This window comes from Aedes albopictus, chromosome 2 (assembly GCF_035046485.1).
Source record: "Aedes albopictus strain Foshan chromosome 2, AalbF5, whole genome shotgun sequence".
Lineage (NCBI taxonomy): Eukaryota > Metazoa > Arthropoda > Insecta > Diptera > Culicidae > Aedes > Aedes albopictus.
Window position 1 is genome coordinate 222,805,577 of NC_085137.1, and position 21,013 is coordinate 222,826,589.

The 21,013-nt window shown below is 38.3% G+C and overlaps 1 protein-coding gene across 9 annotated transcripts in view; it reads left to right on the forward strand.

The window, feature by feature from the left end:
• Positions 1-21,013, forward strand: part of LOC109412936 (uncharacterized) — a 118,715-nt gene that overhangs the window by 60,462 nt on the left and 37,240 nt on the right. For all 9 annotated transcript variants that reach the window (XM_062851197.1, XM_029859591.2, XM_029859594.2 and 6 more), the window contains one exon: positions 15,409-15,656. In XM_062851197.1, the coding sequence (XP_062707181.1) occupies positions 15,409-15,656 (248 nt within the window). The remainder of the gene's footprint in view (positions 1-15,408; positions 15,657-21,013) is intronic.

A 21,013-nucleotide genomic window follows, 5' to 3' on the forward strand; every position in this document is an offset into this window, starting at 1 on the left:
AATTTCCAAAAGAAAATCTTGACAATTTTCTAAAGGAAAAAAGTTCCAAAAATTGTCTTTAAAAAAATATCTTAGCCTGCGAGAATATCTGAAATAACTATTTAAGATGCTTCCTTAATTCCCAGGAAAAAGTCACGAGAAAGTTTTGGGGGAACCCGGAAGTAACAGCTTGAGAAATTTCTTATGGGATTCGTGAAGAAATCCGTAGAAAATGTCTGCAGAAACTGAAGACAAAGATACTGGTGGAATTCTTGAAAGAATACCTAATAAAACTCTGGAGGAATACTTAGAACTCTGCAGGAATAATTTTTGAAGGCATTTACCCAAGTAACATTTTAAGTTTTGTTCGGCTCTACAAGAGATCTTCATGGCCAATTTTATAAAACTTGCAATAAAACTGAATCATACATCAAAACCTCTTGATAACCTCTTTAAGAGCATCTTCCGGCTAAGTGGACCACTCTCGGAGAGGTTTTGCAAACCGCATTAAGAGTAGCAATAAACCCGTTTTAAAACCTCTCTATTGTTGTTGTTTTTTTTCAACAAAAACTATGACAGCTCAAAATGCAGAGAAACTTCTTCGATGGAACGTTAAGTTCAGTAGGATACATCATTCGTAAGTAGAAAGCGATCATTTCAAAGTAATATTTTAGTAGTTATTGTGCTGGTAGGCTTATGCGCATTCGAATTTACCGTGAATATTGGGGTTGCAGAATCATAAAATTTATGCGCTTCGGAAATAGTGAATATTATCATCTTGGAATGAAATAAATCAATTTGTGAATTTAGTAAAACTATCTCGAATCACAAGAAAACTCAGCAGAGAGAGTTTATTTATGTGAGCATGTTATGAAAATGGTGGCAAACTATCAATTTATTGCTTATTTAAGGACAAGGTATTTGGAGTACATTGCTCAAAATTTCTAGAGCACCGTTTTTTAGAACCGTTGAACGGATTTGGATTAAAATGCATCACGCTGTTGACTACCACTGAACAATTAGCGTGATGCATTTTCATCCAAATCCGTTCAACGGTTCTAAAAAACGGTGCTCTAGAAATTTTGAGCAATGTACTCCAAATACCTTGTCCTTAAGCAAAATTAACAATTTTTCATTCACGTAAGCTAATTTTTCGATATAGCGACGACCATAATCAGCGAAAATAAAACGAAAGCAAGTTTACTTTTATGATGACCGCAATAAACCTAGCTGTGTCGTAGTTTCTGCTTTTCCACCAACAGATGTCGTTACTAATCGAACGGATCGCCATCTGTTGAGAGTTTTAACAGTTTTATTGTGGTAATAATAATTGCCAGAAGGTTTACATATCGGAAAGTTTTGTTTACTCTTGAAATATGTCTTTATGGATATCTACAAGTATACTATAAAATATTTTATCAATGGTTTTCATAAAAGCAGTCATTAAACTGTGAGTTTTAATTATTGCTGTAATAAAACCTTAATAAAAATCAATCAAAACCAATCAGCAATGGAATTGTTACTTGGGTAGTGCACAAAAACCCTTAAAGAATTTTTTTCTGCAGAAATTTTTAAAGGATTCCTGGCGAATCCCCTAGAAAAATTCCCAAAGTAATTAGTGGCGAATTTTTCGAGAAGCATTCCAGAAAAGGAAAATTCCTGGAGGGAATCTCTGAAAGAATCTCTGGAGAAAATCCTCAAAGAAATGCTCAAAGAAATACATGGACTGGAATGCATTCTAAAGGGATTGTTTCGGATAAGGCGAAGAAAACCGTGACACGTCTTTGCAGCAGTTACCGCAGCTTCAAAGCTGTAAATATATTTATATAAATAGGGGTCGTGCATGTGTACATTAGGTTACTCACATTTTCGTGTGGCTTCTTCTTTTAAACCGAAACTTTTGAATACACGGTATCTTGTATCAGTCGAACTGTTAGCTTGTTGCTATAGATTGTAAGCAGTTCCCTTGTTCAATTCCGTACTATTAGGATTAGCATGCAATTCACTAGCTCAATAATAATAAATTCAGTAAATATTGCACTTTGATATGACTTCTCTCTCTCTAGAGCAAATTCTGCCTTATCATTGTCTTCTACTGATCAAATGTCAACCACCTCCCCTTCATTGCTTGCTGTCAACAGGGATGGGAACACTCACTTGCGAAGAGTTTCACTCACTTGCTTTTTCTCAGTCCATAAGCGTGCTTGTGGTTTTGTCTGAAAGTTTGCTGAATAGTGTAGAGTAAAGTGGGGTAAAAGTTCGAGTGGGGCAAGAGTTTCTTTTGAAGTTTTTGAGCTCAATTTAAATTATTTCTTTCGGGTGTCAAGGTTGTTCGAACCATTTTTGAAAAAGAGTCTTTCACTCCAAAAATTATGAAAATTGATCAATATTTCGAAAAGTTATAACAAAATGTTGGTTTTTGATGAAAAAATTGTAACATGCGATGGCCCTTCCTTGTGGGCTTCGTGGCCGTGCGGTTAGAGGCGTCAGTCGTCTAGGCGTTTCGTAAGCCTCGGAGTGCGGGTTCGATTCCCGCTCCAGTCGGGGAAAACTTTTCGTCATACGGAAAATTCTCCATTGGGCCACTGGGTGTTCAGTGTGTTGTCCGTTGTCTCATGTATGTAATGTTCAGTCTGTGCAGCCTTTGGCTGAAGACGGTGTAGTGTCTTTTAAAAAAAAACGCATGGAATGAAATTTTAATGAAATTGAATTCGATATTTTATTTTGGGGCGTAACTAGAAATATTTTGAAGATGCTCTAGCATATATAACTTTTTGCAAAAAAGATTTGGAAATCGTATTTTACACATAGTGGGGCAAAAGTTCGAATTGTGGGGCAAAAGTTCGAGTCATGTGGCAACTTTAGGTATAAACCTAAAATTCTGCAAAATGTACATATTATCTCTAAGAGTGATGGATTTTTTTTTTGCCTTTCTCGTACACCAAGGTGTACCGAAAGGCTATATGTTCACTCCAAAAACGAAAATTTGATAGAGCCTCCGGAGGGGTCAAGTCTTATATACCAATCGACTCAGCTCGACGAATTGAGGTGATGTCTGTGTGTGTGTATGTGTGTGTGTGTGTATGTGTGTGTGTGTATGTGTGTGTACAAAAAAACTCACATCACTTTTTGGCAGTAAACCTCAACCGATTTTATTGACCGACGGTTCATTCGACGCGGAATCTGGTCCCATTGTTTCCTATTGAAAATGGTTCAGATCGGTCCAGCCGTTCCGGAGTTATGGCCATTTAGGTGTTCCGGACCGGTACCCCAGGAAGGGGCCAGATATGAAAACGCTACAAACCCATCCATGCGGCACATCAAACCACGGCATTTTCGATAACTTGATGAATGGTAAGCAGAAAAATAGTCTCAGACCATATCTGAACCAATAGTGTCCCGGAACCGGTTGCGGGTGTCCCGCCGGAAGTGACCAAACATAAAAGTGAACTAAACCCATGCATGCGACATATCAAACCGCGGCTTTTCCGATAACGTGGTGAACAGTAAGCAGGAAAACATTCTCAGACCATATCGGAACCGGTAGTGTTCCGGAACCGGTTGCAAATGTCCCGCCGGAAGTGGCAAAGTATTAAAGTTAACCAAACCCATGCATGCATCTGAACCGGTTGTGTCCCGGAACCGGTTCCGGGTGTCCCGTCGGAAGTGGCCAAATATAAAATTGAAATAAAACCATGCATGTGACATATAAAACTACAGCTTTTTCGATAACCTGATGAACAGTAAGCAGGAAAGCATTCTCAGACCAATCGGAACCGGTTCCAGATGTTCCGCCGGAGGTGGCGAAGTATAAAAGTTAATTAAACCCATGCAAGGGACATATCAAATCGTGGCTTTTTTGATATCCTGATGAACAGTAAGCAGGAAAATATTTTCAGAACATATCGGAATCGGTTGTGATCCAGAACCGGTTCCGGGTGTCCCGCCGGAAATGGCTAAATATAAAAGGGAACCAAACCCATGCAAGCGACACATCAAATCGCGGATTTTAAGGCATCTTGATTTGACAAAAAAAAAGTTTCCGGCCATATTGGGGACAACCGGTAGTGTACTGCAACCGATTACGGTTGCTCCATCGGAAGTGGTCAAATGTAAAGGAGAACCAAACCCATAAATTTGACACATTTAATGACTTTTTAGATAAGCTGATGAATGGTTAACAAAATAAATCATAGACCATATTTTGGAAAACCCATAGTGTGCCGAAACCGGTTCCAGGTGCCCCGACGGAAGTGGTCAAATGTAGAAAAAAAAAACCAAACGCATACACGCAACACACTAAATAACGGCTTCTTCGATAACGCGAAGAACGGTCAGCAAGAAAATAGTCTCAGGTCATTAGTGTTCCGGAACCAGATTCGAGTGCCTCGCCGGAACTGGCGAAATGCACGAATGAACCAAACCCATAGCATTACATCAATTTGCGACTTTTTAGGAGAACTGATTAATAATTTGCATGAAACTAGTCTAAGACCACATCAGGGACAATCGGTAAGTGGTAAAATGTGAACCGAAAGTTGTAAATGTGAAATTGAATCAAATCCATGCGTGTCGTACCATAAAACCACGCTAATTCGACAATGATTGCTGTCAAATTACCTGTGTAAACTTTCAATTCGATAAACTAACTCTATTTTAGTTTTGTTTAGATTGTATGATTTGTTTTTGAACACAAATCTTACTGATATTGTGGTGGTACGAATTGATAGCTTGTATATTTTACGATTGTTGGCTTCCGAGGTTCACTGCGGCTGATCACCAAACGGATCAGGTGTCGGAACGCACCAAATTAGAACTTTCGGAAGTAGCAGCTGCTCGAGGAGCCGCTGCGGGTGTAAGTAACATCACAATATCGTATCATTCGTATTTACAGTGTATTACACTGTGACATTTGATCATTTTTTTAATTCAACAAATTTCGAATGAGCCGGGTACAAGTTAAAAAGTGTCTTATTAAAGAGTTATGAATACGTGGGGTTCGACAGTACATCAAATAGCAGCTTTTTTGATAACTTCTTTTTCTTATTTATAGCTCGACGTTTGCATTGGAACTTGGCCTGCCTCTCTTCTACTTAGTGTTCTTTAGGGCACTTCCACAGTTAATAATTGAAGGGTTTTCTTGCCCGCCATTGCATGAATTTGTATATTGTGAGGCAAGTTCAATGATACACTATACTCAGGAAGTCGAGAAAATGTTCCCGACCGGAACGGGAATCAAACCCGCCGTTTCCGGATTGGCGATTCATAGCCTTAACCACTAGGCAAACTGGAGACCCTTTTTTGATAACACGATGATCGATTCGTAAGAATACCTGAGCAGAAAAGAATAACAACCTAATAACAGATCATGGTATTTAATCTGAAATACCAGCATACCTTGATATGCCCTTCATTAGGTGGTAATAAGAGGCAAAATAACAAAAATGAATACCATGATTTTGTATGAATAACACCTAGAAAATAACAAGTCTTGTTATTTCAATAATTAATGCATACCTAAAATTTCAAACATACTGCGAAGTGCTGCATTAGTTATCCAAAAGGTATTGAATAACAAACCAATAACAATTCATAGTATTGAATTAACCATTTTATCGATAGCTGAATTTGTTATCGAGCAGGTATTCAATAACAAATGAATAACAACTATTACTATTAGATTGTACATTTTTTGGTAGCTCAATTTGTTATCGAGTGGGTATTCCATAACAATGAAATACCAACTTTTACTATTACATTTCATATTTTATCGAAAGCTCATATTGTGATCGAGCAGAGATTTAATCCTCGAGCAGTCGCGTCTTCGGCCATGCTCCCGGGATAATAACAAATAACAATTTTGAGAGGTATTACACCGAATTATGTCACAAGTTGACGCGTATGACCACCAGCCGGACCAAAAAAGATCAACTTAGCAAATAGAAAAAAAAAAATCATGGAGCGCAGATGGAACAACAACTTAAAGAACTTGGCACTAGGAAGAGTTGAGCAATCCTTTCAAACCATTGACATTTTAAAAGACGCATCTGTGCAACCCGAGCATTTCAATTCGGGTTGTAATTCTCAAAAACTACGTTGAAGGATGCACTAGGATTTCATTTTGAAGTACACATGAGTCGTTATTCCCAGAAAAGCATATCGTGTTTTAGCAACAGAACTTGTTCTTCACATATTATTACTGATAAAAAGCAACCAATACCATATCGATACCAACCTTTGCTCAAACACCTCAAATTGTTATTGTGATGTTCTCATAAGATTTCGTATGAAAACATCGCAATAATAATTTCAGGTATTAGAGCAAAGGTTGGTATTGATGTGGTATGTTTTGGGTATTCCCTTCTGCTCGGGATAGCCTCAGACCATATTTTAGACAACCGGTAGTGTCCCGAAACAAGTTCTGGGTGTCCCACTGGAAGTGGTCAAATGTAAAAGTGAATTGTACCCATGCATAAGATAAATCAAATCGTGGTTTTTTTAGGTAACCTGATGTACGTTAGCAATGATATTGCCTCAGACTATATTTGGGAGACCCGGTGGTGCTCCGGAACCTGTTCCGGAAAGTAACCAAATGTACCATGCGACACATCACATCACGGCTTTTTTAATAACCTGAGGAACGGTTAACTAGAAAATAGGCTCATACCACATTGAAGACTACTGGTAGGGTTGCACGCACAACCAGCGTTTGATGCTTCGCCGGAACTACGAAAGTAAATAAAATCAATGCAAGCGATAAATATGTGTAAGAGAACAAAATCTTGACATATTAAACCCACATAAAAACAGACACTATACTCACTACGTTCTTGTTTTTAACAGTCAATAAAATTTAACCTAGAATGTGCAGAAAAACTTTATCAAAGACCGCAAAGTGATCTGTGAATATGTTAAAAGTTATATCTTAGCTTGTTAGTATCGTCTTGGTATTGATCAGTTCCCCATGTTAGTGAAGGTACTCAAGCAGTCAACTGAGAAATCTGAATAAGCTCTGCTTTTATGCTGAACACAACGTCGGAGTATGTGCCATCAATAAGTTTTAAGTCGATTCAATGATGGCTTTGATAAAATGCTTGCTTTTCTTAAAAAGTATCGGGATACAGGAACACTTTGACTTACGTCGACGGAAAGATCGTAAGAACATATACGACGAGAAAGGCACTATCACCTCTAGGTGGATTAATTTGGGTTTTTTTTTTATATTTTACGACAAAATCATATATACATTTAAAATACATTTAAACAATTTTCAAAATGCTTTCTTATGGCTACTATGTTATTCCAGCGCAATTGACGAATATGCTGTTGGAATTTGTATAATCTTCTTTGTTTTTCAAAATGTTTTAGGTTAAACGCAATTGCTTCACATACAAGCCAAAGTGCAGCTTTTTCTTTATATGCTTTTTCGCTCATGTTAATGCCAATTATCTCTTCAGGATCGCTTAGTCCTAATCTAAACCTTCTACCTATCAAATCGTGGATCCAGGTCCAGATTTCTTTTGATCCTACACACATTTTTACACGGTGCTCCGTTGTGTCTTGCTGTCCACAAAACTCACAAGTATCATTGCTTATTCCTACTATCTTGTTTCTCAATTGTTTAACTTTACTACTAACTATGTCATTCACACACATGTAAAGACCTTCTCTAGCATTTGTCGATAAAAACGATTTACTACAATTTCCCCATATTATATCCCACTGCAGGTCAGGGTTCTCAGTCTCTATTTTAGTTGCACAGCTTTGCTCTGCAAGTAATGAATCGTAGATTGATTTCGTGGAAATCAATAAGGGATTTGATGCTGCCTCGCTAGCATAGATTAACCATAACCTTGAATTCAAGGTTAAGAAATTATTTTGATTCTGGGCCATCATGAAGTGATCAATTGGGTCTGGGTAATTGTTTGAAAACAAAACATTTTTTACAAATAAAGCTTGACATTTCAGAACAGGATCAATTAGTGAAAGACCACCTTTACTAACGTCCAGGTACATTTGATTACGGGAGACCTTGAAAATTTGTCGATTCCATAAAACATCCAACAACTTGCATTAATCTGCGCCAAATGGTTTTTATTTGGCGGAAATACTTGTGCTAAGTACCAAATCTTCGATAGAATTAAGGTATTTACAATCCAGACTTTTTGAAGCAAATTCAAGTATCTCTTAGAATGAATTTTGAAACAGTGTTTGACTGATTGAATCACAGTATCGTAATTATTTGAAACCGTAGTTTGGTATTTTGCATGAAAAACAACACCTAATATTTTCAAACAATCTTTTTCTTGAATTTGGTGCGGTCCGGATTTGCAGTTGTTAAATCGCATATAATGTGATTTATGGATATTCAATTTTATTTTAGAATAAATACTAAAATAGTTGAGAACCGTGTCGAACTCATGATCATTTAGGATGAAAATATTCAGATCGTCTGCATAAGCTAATACCTTTATAAAGGTATTAGCTACAAAGCAACCTCGAATATTATCACTTCATTCGTATAAGCGGTTCTATGTACAGGACGAATAGTGCCATACTGATTGGGCATCCTTGTCGTACCGATGATCTGATTGCAATATCGTTGGTTAGAAATCCGTTGAATGTAATTTTTGAACTTGCGTCGTAGTAAAGGTTTTTCAAACAATTGATAAAAAGTGGTGGGAATCCGAACTTTTCCAGCACCGCCCAAAGAAAAGAGTGGTTAACTTTATCAAATGCCTTCTCTAAGTCGAGGCTCAGAAGAAGCCCCTTAAATCGTTTTGTCTGACCGGCTCGAATGGTTATATTACGCAATGTTTTCAGGTTATCAACACATGATTTGTTCGGATTACAAGCAGTTTGTCCTGGTCCTATGATTTTTTCAAGTAGGGGATGTAGTCGATTCGCTAAAATTTTCGTAAATAACTTATAATCTGCGTTGAGGATGCTAATTGGTCTTTTGTTGGCTATGTCATGTGGATCACCTTTCTTAGGGATAAGACTTATTATTCCCTTTGTGAAGTTTTTGGACGGGCGCACACCATCAATCAAATATTTGTTGAAAACTGTAAGCAAATCATCAATACAGATCTCAGAAAATCGCATATAAAATTCATAAGTTAGCCCATCTGGACCGGGAGTTTTTTTCCTGGCTGCCTCTTTCAGCACGGTCTCTAATTCATCTTTTTCAATGGGTCTTATCAAAACAGCTCCATCTTCATCCGAAAGTTTTGCATGTAGATGACTGAGAACATCATCGAAATTATTTTCATTGTTTTCCTTTTCGAAAACCTTACTAAAATGAGAAAACAAAAAAGTTTTCAATCTACTGCTGTCAGTGGTTGGAACACCTTCAACTTTTAAACAAAATTCGGAGTTCTCCGTTTGTCTTTTGATTCTTGAGGATAATTGAAATAAACTAAGTTTCTCGTCCTGCAGAAGTGAATTTGAATTAATTTTCATACCTAAATTTGATAACCTATTTTGTTCAATTTCCATTAATTTGGATTTGACGAAGCACATCTCATTATAAACATCTTCACCTTTTGCTTGTTTTTCGATAATTTCATTTAAACAAGCATAATAAAAGTTTTTCTCTCGATGATTCTGCTGATTTAGGAGGAAATTCTGATGTTTGAAAAAATTTGAAATCCTGTTTTTCGCATAATCGTTCCACCATACATTTATATCTCTGTGATACATAGTGTATGTTTTGCATTCTTGATAAATCTGGGCCAAAGCGTCGCATACATTATCATTCAAAAGGATACTTGGATTTATTTTCCAATAGCCTCTTCCTCGAACTTGGTTTACCACGCCATCAGGAACTTGATATTTCAACACGAGAGCATGATGGTCGGAAAAACCGACAGGTTTAGTAGCAATAGTTTTTACTTTTTCAATGACTTCTAATGATGCATAGTAGCGATCCAATCTAGATTTTGACTGTCCGCGTATGAAAGTAAAGTTTCCTCTACGATTCTTTTTCAGCTCAACATCATAGAGCTGTAGTGTTTGCACCAACGTCTCCAAACCTACGCAAGTATTTAAATTTTTGCTGTTTGAATCCGATTTCAAAAGCACGCAATTAAAATCACCTACAATAACATTCTGTTTGACGGTGGAAATATGAGGAACAATTTCAGACATGAACATATCGTTTCTTTCGTTTTTATGAGTTGACCCTGACGCCGCATATACGTTAATGAAATTCATTTGGTCTATGACCACCGACGTTATCCGCCCATTAGGGTTCATGATAACGTTACTGAAATTGACTGTTTTTCGTACAAGAACAGCGGTGCTTTTATGCTCCGTTCCAATATTGACTATGGCAGCATGAGAAGAGAGGAACCCAAAATCTTCAAATGCTACTTCCTGAAGAAAAACGACGTCGATGTCGTTATTCCAAACGAAATCTCTCAAAAGAGACTTCTTGACATGTGTGTTGATAGCGTTAATATTAACAGTACATACTGTGCGCAAAAACACCATTATCTAGATTCACAGTCACTCACTCTCTCAAACAAACTCATCATCACTCATCCACTCAATGAATACTTACGCCTGGATTACTCGGAATCCTACCTACTTGCCCTTCTTTGTCAGTGTGCGGCTACTTATTGTCTCGATTACCTTCTGTTGACCTTTGTTTCGCTTGTTTTTCATAACACGGAAAGGGGCTTCCGCATCTTTCACTCCCTCCTTATCCGTCCGCGACGAATCTTCCAGCTCGGACGATGGTGTGAATGTAGCAGCTCGTTTTTGACCTTGCTTTGGGTCCGTCTCCATCGGCGGTGTACTCTCGTCAGTATCGGCCTGTTCGATCCTAGTTTTTTCCAGCGGTTTGCTGGGTCCCGGTTCAGCCTCCGTCGTGACCTGCGGTTCTGGTTCAGCTTGCTCCGTAACCTGTGGCGTTGAGTTCAACTTGTCATCCTTCCCTTTGTTCAGAACCTGCATGTTAGCCACCAGCGCAGGCGTGTTACGATTTGGTGCGAAAACTGGTCTGCCATGTGCTGCCACTGAGCTGTATGACCGTGCGCCTCCATTACTGTTAGAAGCGGATGCGGCGGCCAGCTTGGGGCAGTTTGCCTTCAAGTGTCCTTCCTCCTTGCAATAAAAGCAACGGTTCTTCAAACCGTCATAGTAAATTCGAGCTCGAAAGTGTCCAATGAAGATGTTGGCCGGGATTTCTTTTGCTATCTCCATATGCACGCCACGGACGACGCTGAAAACACTCAGGTTGTATTCAGCAGGGTAGCGCTCTCTCACCTGTTGCCTCACTGTTCCGAATTGTCCCAAAACTTGGGCGATGAGTCTGTCATCGATTTCCGGGGGCAGATTGAAAATACGCACGTAACGGAAAATGCGGCTGGCCATGTCCAGACTGATCGGTGTCGTAGATCCATCGTCATACTTGAAGGCATAGATTTCTTCCACGTGGTTGCAATAGTCGTTGAATCTGTCTTCATCCAGGAACTTGATGAAGAACAGACCGTCATTCTCATCCTTGTAAACAGAGTGCAGGTCTGCTGTACTCAGGTGCAGTTGACCAGTGATGAACCTGAGAACTTCCAGGTGGGAAGGTACTTTTGCACCAGACTCGAAGCACAGCTTCAGCGTGTTCTTTCGTACACTCGATTCCATTTTTCTCTATTTTTCAATAGATTCCGCTACAACCAAACTAACACTACTACGGCAAAGCCGTTTGAAAGAAAAAAAAAAAATAACGAGAGCAATTGACAATGTCGACTGATCGATCCAACGTCTCATCCACAACTGAATTAGTGAGAAAATTCGATTAAAGTTGAAAAAAAAAAGTGTTGTTTTATCTGAATTTGGCGGAAAACTACTAATTTTTGGTGTAGTAAATTTAACCCTGATTTGGGTAAAATCCAAATCGAATTTTAAAGTGTATTCCAGTTCTAACATCAAATATTAAGTGGTTTCAGGTATTCCTATTACCAAAGTGTCAAAATACTGTGCTACGGTTAGCGAAATTCCACAAACACTAGATTCGAACTTTTGCCCCAGTGGTGGGGCAAGAGTTCGAATAATACACACACATACAAAAAGTGTTGTAACTCAAAATTAAAAAGACATTTGGCGTAACTTTGTTCAGCAAAATTTTAGCTCATGGATGGTAGAATCACCACACGGTATTTATTTATTTTTATCTGCTTCGATTTTTTGAAATAGGTTGAATTATCAACTAAGGTCGAACTTTTGCCCCACCTTACTCTAGGGGTCGCAAACCCATACCAAAGTCGTGACAGATCTATGAAAGTGACTCTCCACAAGGTGAGTGTAATTTACATTCACCTCGTGGAGAGTTGCCTTCGCAAACTTTATTCGGCAAACTTTTAGACCAAAAGGCAAAAGTCGTCCATACATAGTTTCTTGATTGCACGCTTCTGAGCTGAGAGAACAGCAAGTGAGTGTAACTCTTTGCAAGTGAGTGTTCCCATCCCTGGCTGTCAATCAAACGATCATGGGTGATACGGAACTCACCCTATGGTACTGAACGCAGCTGCCCTGTGGTGTTTTTTACAGGGATATTTGGAAAAATCTTTGGAGAAATTCTTGCTGAAATCATGCTAGGGAATCCTGCAAGAAACTTCTTTCTATAAAGATTCAAGAAAAATATTGATAAACTCTGCAAGAATCCACAATGAAATAACTGGCGTGGTCCCTTTTGAAGTAATCATGGTGAAATTTTGTACATGCAAAGCAATAATTTTAAAAATAATTGTCGAGGGAATTTTTAGAAGAATTTTCGTTGAACTGTTGAAAAGAAGTCCTGCAACTCCTTCCGCGATAATCAAAGAAAAGTTTGATGAAAACGATAATTCATGAAAGGGTTTCCATGGTATCATTCTCAATTAAAGTGCAATATTCAAGTAATTTTCATGGGGTCGTACCAGTATAGGCGGCGCTGAAATTTGGAATCTTTGAGCAATCAGCTCTTATTCTACCATGATAGAATTGGATAAGGATAAGTTCATGATTATACCACATAGGGTAGAAATCTACTTCGTCATATGCGCTAATTCCCGTCATATCAGACAGTAAGGGCCAATAATTGCAGATATTTCAACCTTTCTTTGGCAATGGCTCATCAGATGGACACAAAAAGATGTAAACGTAAACTATCAATAACCAGCCCTTTAGCACTGATCATCTATCAGCCCTTTAGCACTGAAAATCGAATAATTACGCAAAATTTCACTAAACTTACGACAACCGTGACAACTACACATGAGTTGATTTGGATTGCGGAGAATTTGACCGATTTTTCTATGACCGATTATGTACCATAGGACCATAGTGTCACGTAGAAGGTGTGCCAGGAATTGAATTCAGGATGTGCCCGAAATAGACGTGGACTAGACGGAAACGTAATTTGAGGGAGAACTATCTTATTAGAATCTTATTATTTCATTACTTTCACAATATTTTTTTCACACGATATGGAAGTAAATTTATAAACTAGTAATTGATACGAAATTGGCTATGTGGCATTAGGTGAGGTGCAATCATTATTGGGCGGTGCTTAGTTGGACGGGAATTAGATAAGAGCACATACAACACGTAGCTGAGGAAGAATTTAATTTTCTACTGATAGGGTAGCGAGCCACTTGGGCAGTGGCTAATATTTTGGGCACTTTTCACTATAACTCAGTCAATTCTGAACCAATTGCCTTGAAATTTTGTACACGGCTAGATAGTATACGTATCTCATTGCGTTCCAAAAATTGTATCAATTGGTTGAAAATTGGCTGAGTTATAATAGCAAAGTGCCCATAATAGTAGTACTTCCGAGATGATTGCACTTGCCTATTAGTATGGGACAAACATCAAATTCTCGCTCCAGTCGACTTTTTTGATTCCATTTAGGTCCCATATAAACTGTACAAAATTTCACTGCAATCGATGAAACTATAATTCAGCGCAAGCGGTTCAAACATATCATAGGATTTACTATGGGAAAAGTTACACTTTCATATAAAAAATCACAGAGGTCGCCCCTTGTCTCCTTAATTCAAATCAATTAACACATCTCGTAGAAAAATCATTTATGAAACTTTTCTTCGAAGACCCCAAAACGATTGGATGCTTGTGGAAAAAGTTATTCATTTATTACCGATTAGTGATCCAACGAACGGCTTTTTGTTTTGTTTTATTAGCAGCACTGTATCTGCTGCCTTGGCTGCTGCTGTTTCTGGGGGTGGTGGGTGATGCCTCCCGCCACTCCATGTAACAACGGCAGCAGCAGTGCTGCTGATAAAACAAAACAAAAAGCCGTTCGTTGGATCACTAATCGGTAATAAATCAATAACTTTTCCCACAAGCATCCAATCGTTTTGCGGTCTTCGAAGGAAAGTTTCATAAATGATTTTTCTAGAAGAAGCGTTGATCGATTTGAATTAAGGAGACAAAGGGCGACCTCTGGGATTTTTTGTTTGAAAATGTAACTTTTTCCATAGTAAATCCTATGCAAACTTTGAACCGCTTGCGCTAAATTATAGTTTCACCGATTGCGCTGAAATTTTGTACAGTTCATATGGGACCTAAATGGGATCTAAAAAGTCGACTGGAGCGAGGATTTATTTTTTCCATACAAGCGTGTCCCATACTATTGCCTATTCAATGACAGGAAAACGAGAATTTTGTACGAAACCGAATTTGCGAGTTAAAACCATATTATTGAAACGTATAATTAGAGGAATTGAGCCCACCACAGCTACGCCAATGCGATCGGAGTGTTCATAATTATAGATTGAGGAAAGTCATCTTGCAGGAGCAATCGGAGCTCTACCAACTGTTGTTTTTGGCTTTGTGTTTATAGATAGTCTAATTTTTCCAAGCATTGAATGAGTGTCACTGCTTGGTTGGTAATTTATCATCCCAGTGGGGGAGTGCTGGCAATACTGGGACATTAGAAACAGTTTTTTTTGTTTCAGGCTGAAGAAGTCGTCATTTCATCTACATTATTGAAATTTCGAAATAGGTTTTCTTGTTTCGATCTTAAATGTTTTCAATGAAAATGTATTAATTGTGTGCTGGATGCAAAATGAGTGAATATATTTTCAATGCAAACATTCAAGTTTTGAACTGAAAAACTGCTTAAGAAATTTCAATAATGACGATGATATCAAAGACGACTTCTTCAAACTTAATAAAAAATCTCTGTATGCAATACAAGCCCTTTTTATAATAGCTTTATCACAGTACTATTCCACTGAGTTTTGACCTACTTTAAGTGTAATCATATTGTATGAAATTAAAAATTATTGGCGAGCTCTTCATCATCAATTAATAACTTTATAATATGCAAGTTAACAGTTAATGTATTTGAACAAAATGAAAACAATTATACTAATTCACATACATTCACATGTTTCCGTATTTTTCTCCACCAAACTACAGATCGCCATCGTACCAGCTGGCCGAGAAAAATAAATCCAAACCCAACGATACGAAGGAAGCTCCACTGGCAGCACCGGAAGTGACTTCCGACGGGTCCGGAACGGGACCGGTATCGAATAATTCTACTGCCAGTGGAGGTGGAGGTGGTGCAGCAGTTGGCAGCAATCCAGCGACAACTGGTGGCTCATCTGAGACTAGTAAAGCACAATTGAAGGCTCTGCAGAATGTACAGTCGGTTACACTCTCTGGTAGGTATAGTAAGGCGATGTTATGTTATGGAAAATTTGCAAGAAAAATGTTGAAATGACAATTAAAAATTAAGAAACAGCAATAAAAAATCTATAAATATGACAAAAAATCTGTCATATAGATATACATGACACTTTCTACAGTGACGTTACAACGTTTTGACGCCTTTTTGGTCAGATTTTTCACTATAACTCCTAAATTCGACCGTAAACCCTTAAATATTATTGCATATTCGGATTTCTTGTAAAATTTCCTATAAGTATGATCTGTTAAACTGTTAGTTTCCATTGGAAAAGTATGTTAAAAACCCGGATTGATCCACCTAGTGGTGATAGTGCCTTTCTCGTCGAAAATGTACTCATGACGTTTCTGTTGACGTGAGCTTGCAACCATTCATTTGCGAAGATTTACATTCATTTGCTATTATCTCAGTTCAGAAGCATGCTATCGAAAAACAATGTATGCATGAATTTAACCTTGTAGTTTTATCTGAAAGTTTGCCGAATAACATTGTGGTCGCACGCGCATTCCAAAGTCGTGAGCGAGCTGTGAAGGCAACTCTCCACGCGGTGAATGTAAATTACATTCACGCTGTGGAAAGTTGCCTTCACAGCTCGCTCACGACTTTGATATGCGTGTGCGACCCCAATGTTGTTAGGCAAACTTTCAGATAAAACTACAAGGTTAAATTCATCCGTACATTGTTTTTCGATAGCATGCTTCTGAACTGAGATAATAGCAAATGAATGTAAATCTTTGCAAATGAATGGTCGCAACCTTGGGCTGAAATGTTCCTGAATCATGAGAATACTTAATTTAGAATTTTATCAGAGCCATCATTGAATTGACTTTAAACTTATTGATGGCACATATTCCGACGTTATTTTCAACGTATAGGCAGAGCTGAAAAATATCACACCTCTCAGTTGACAGCTTGACCTCCTTCACTATCACTGGAGGCCGATCAACACCAAGACGATAAAACTTTTTCACAAACACAGATACCTTAACGATTTTCGACAAAGTATTTTCTACACACTTCTACACACGCTGTATTTTATTATCATTGGCTACAAGATGCATGTAAAATTTGACAAAAACATGCAAGTAACTGAAATTTTTCATACTGAATCCCATTCAACTTTCAACCACATTACAGTGCGTGAGGGAGCAACCAGTCGCACAAAAATTTTACACAGTCATTTTAGACGCGAAAGAGAATTGAAAAAGTTTGTTCGGAGTTATTACGATTAAATTTTAATTTTCCCATACAACGTTGACCCATCCTTCTGCATTATTACACCTCAGGAATCTGAAATGGTGTGATTGGATGAGATCGTCTTAGCTTTGTCAAGATATCTATCGCTTGCTTTAATTTTTCTCACTTTTGAATTCTGACGAAGCACCCAACGCTAGTTTTGGAATACTGCCGGTAGTTTCTTATGTGGTCTGAGACTATTTTCTTGCTTACCGTTCATCAGGTTATCGGAAAATCTGCGATTTGACGTGTCGCATGAATGGGTTTGGTTCGCTTTTATATTTGGCCACTTCCAGCGGAACACTCGGAACCGGTTTCGGAACACCATCGGTTGTCCCAAATATGCTCTGAAACTATTTTCTTGCTAACCGTTCATCAGGTTACCTAAGGAGCCGCGATTTGATGTGTCGCATGCATGTGTTTGGTTAACTTAAATATTTGGCGATGGAGCAGGCCTGGTTTGATGGTTAGAACACAAGACTATCATGCCAAGGGCCTGGGATCGAATCCCACTCCCGACATATTCACAAAACGTAGGTTCTTCCTTCGGAAGGGAAGGGTCCCGAGATGAACTAGCTTCGAGTTAAAAATCTCGTTAATAAAGACAAAAAAAAAATATTTGGCCACTTCTGGAGGGAACCCGGAACCGGTTCCGGAACACCACCGGTTGTCTCAAATATGGTATAAAACTATTTTTTACTAACCATTCATCAGGTCGCCTAAGGAGCCGCGATTTGAAGTGTCGCATGCATGGGTTCGGTTCACTTTTATATTTGGCCACATCTGGCGGGACATACGGAACCGGTTTTGGAACACCGGTAGTTTCTTATGTGATCTGAGACCATTTTCTTGCTAACCGTTCATCAGGTTATCGCAAAGGGCGCGATTTGACGTGTCGCTTGCATGGGTTAGTTTCATTTTTATATTTGTCCACTTCCGGCGGGACGCCCGGAACCGGTTCAGGAACACTACCGGTTCAGATATGATCTGAGACTATTTTCCTGTTAACCGTTCATCAGGTTATTTAAAAAGCTGCGATTTGATGAGTCGCATGTATGGGTTTGGTTCACTTTTATATTTGGCCACTTCTGGTGGGACCTTCGGAACCGGTTCCGGAACATTACCGGTTCAAATATGGTCTGAGACTATTTTCTTGCTTACCGTTCATCATATTATCGAAAATGCCGTGGTTTGATATGTCGCATGCGTGGGTTTGTTGCATTTTCATATCTAGCCCCTTCCTGGGGTACCATTCCGGAACGCCTAAATGGCCATAACTCCGGAACGGCTGGACCGATCTGAACCATTTTCAATAGCAAACAATGGGACCAGATTCCGCGTCGAATGAACCGTCGGTCATTAAAATCGGTTGAGATTTACTGCCGAAAAGTGACGTGAGTTCGTTTGTACACATACACACACACACAGACATCACCTCAATTCGTCAAGCTGAGTTGATTGGTATATGTAACTCGAATCTCCGGGCCTCCTATCAAAAAGTCATTTTTGGTGTGAACATATAGCCTTTCCAGTACACTTAGTGTACGAGAAAGGCAAAAAGGATTAAAAAGGCGTCAAAACGTTGTAGCGTCACGGTAGAATGTGTCACATATAGACAGGGTGCAAAATGTTCAAAGTCATTGACTGAAAACAGCACGAATTTGAATGATTCTGCACTGAATATTCAAAACAAACAAATTCATTTTCGCTCTCCTTCTTCACACAGTCAGTCAATTCCTAGTCATTGAATATGAATCCGATCGAACAACATCTTAATAATTACCTACGTTTATGGCTACGATTCGCACCAAAAACACTCCACAACAATCAAATGGGAAAAGATCCGTGTAAAGCACCGTTATACGTAATCGAAACGTTAATATTTTATCAACAATTTACCACTTTGTAAGATGTTTACAAATATTCATTGACTTTCATTCAGTTGACAAACGAGTATCGAGCAGCTGAATATGAATATGCAGGCAAGTGAATGAAAATTGCCGCACGGTGAACTTCAGCTCGTCTGCTCGAAAATTTTGCGCCCTGCATTTAGATATACATATAGATTAAGCCATCTATCTATATAAAGTTTGGAATCTCAACTCCTGACGTTTCGACCTGGGCATTTAGTAGGATACTTCCCTTGTTTTCTTTCGGAAAATCTCCATTAATTCCTAGCGGAGTTATTACACGGATTGTTTCACAGATTCCGCCAGAGATTTCTTCCAGGATTTCATTCAAAACGCCTTTAGATATTTGTCCCGGGATTATCTTCAAGATTCTTTGCGGAATTTCTTCGAGGACTATTTTAAAATTCTTTCAGAAATTCATCCCAGGTTTTTTTCTACTCCTCCCGAGATTTCTACAATGATTACATGATTCTCCGGGCTTCCACTAGGAAATCTTATGGGATTCTTTTAGATATTACTCCTGGATTCTTTCAGTGAATCCTCCCGAGATTCTTTCATGGATTCCCCACAGAACTCCTTCAGCGATTTTTCCCGATATTATCAAACAACGGAGTAATATTTTCAAAATCGGTTTCCATACACAGTTAGAAGAAAGATCAAGATATATCCTGCTTTTTTCTGGTAAAAATGTTATTAGTTTTAGTATTTCGAAAACCTTTTTTGAATTTTATTTGAAAATAGGTTCAGTGAAGAAACGAGATGAACTAGCTCTGGGTAAACCACTCATTCATAAGAATAAAAAAAAGTTTCTGTAAAAGCAGAATTTTCTATCAGGAAAAATCAGGAGATGCCTTGATTTATGTACAGTATCGGACAATAAAAATGCACCAAAGCCGTATTCCCATACAAACTAGTCAATTTTGGATTGCCATATCTCAGTTATGTCTCAACCAATTGTTTTCATTTTTCTGTGACGAACTACAAAACATTTCAATTTTCAAAAACTATTGAAAAACTTCAGTGATAACTATTGATACAAAAGTTACAGATAGGCTGAATTTTGACAATAAAAATGCACCAAGACAAAAAATTATGTAACCAAAAATGCTGAAGTCAAATCACTATGGTGTCTTCGGCAAATATGTTTCTTGTGTGATGACCAATAAATTTGCTGAAGACACTATAGCTATCTGACTTCAGAATTTTTAGCTACACAATTTTTTGTCTTGGTGCATTTTTATTGTCAAAATTCAGCCTATCTGTAACTTTTGTATCAATAGTTATCACTGAAGTTTTTCAATAGTTTTTGAAAATTGAAATGTTTTGTAGTTCGTCACAGAAAAATGAAAACAATCGGTTGAGACATAACTGAGATATGGCAATTCAAAGTTGACTAGTTTGTATGGGAAAACGGCTTTGGTGCATTTTTATTGTCCGATACTGTATATTCCTCTAACCATGTATGGAAACCGATTTTAATGATCCGTTTTCAATGAAAAATCAAAAACCAAAAAATGAGGAAACGCATCCAGTTTCACCTTGTGGGCTACTTGCTGGATTATTTCAGGGATTCCTCCATGGGACCTCTCTTCAGATTGCTCCCTATGGATTCCTTCCAGGATTCCTACCTGGATTTCTCCCGTGAACCCTTCCAGAATATTCAGGAATTTCTTCTATATTTTTTCTAGAAGTCCTCCCATGATTCCTTCCGGTATTGTCCCTAGGATTTTTCTGAGTCTGCAGTCTTCCAGAAATTATATCCAGGATCCCTCTGACAATTATTCCATGTAGGGGGGAATAGTCATGGTAAAATCACAGCTGGTTACTCAAGGTTCCCAAGTTTTAGCGCTCCCTGTACTGCTTCACCTCCATGTAAATGATTTCAATATTGCGCTTTACTTAGAATTAAGTATTCCGGGAAAACCTCTTTGTTGGGTAGTTGGCCTTGGACCTTCTTCGATAACCGTAGAGCCGGTGGATTAGCCAACCACCAACAGAAGTAGGGTGTTTGAGAGTATATAATCTAGGTCGATTTATTAGTGATAATTGGGGCCAATTGGGAATTACAACCATTCGTGGAAAAGTGAGTCAATCCCCAACACTCTTCATCAATTAGTTTTCACGATTTTTTTAAATTCTGCAGTTTAGCAGTTTAGCATGAATTCTCCAAGAAATTCCTCCAAGAATA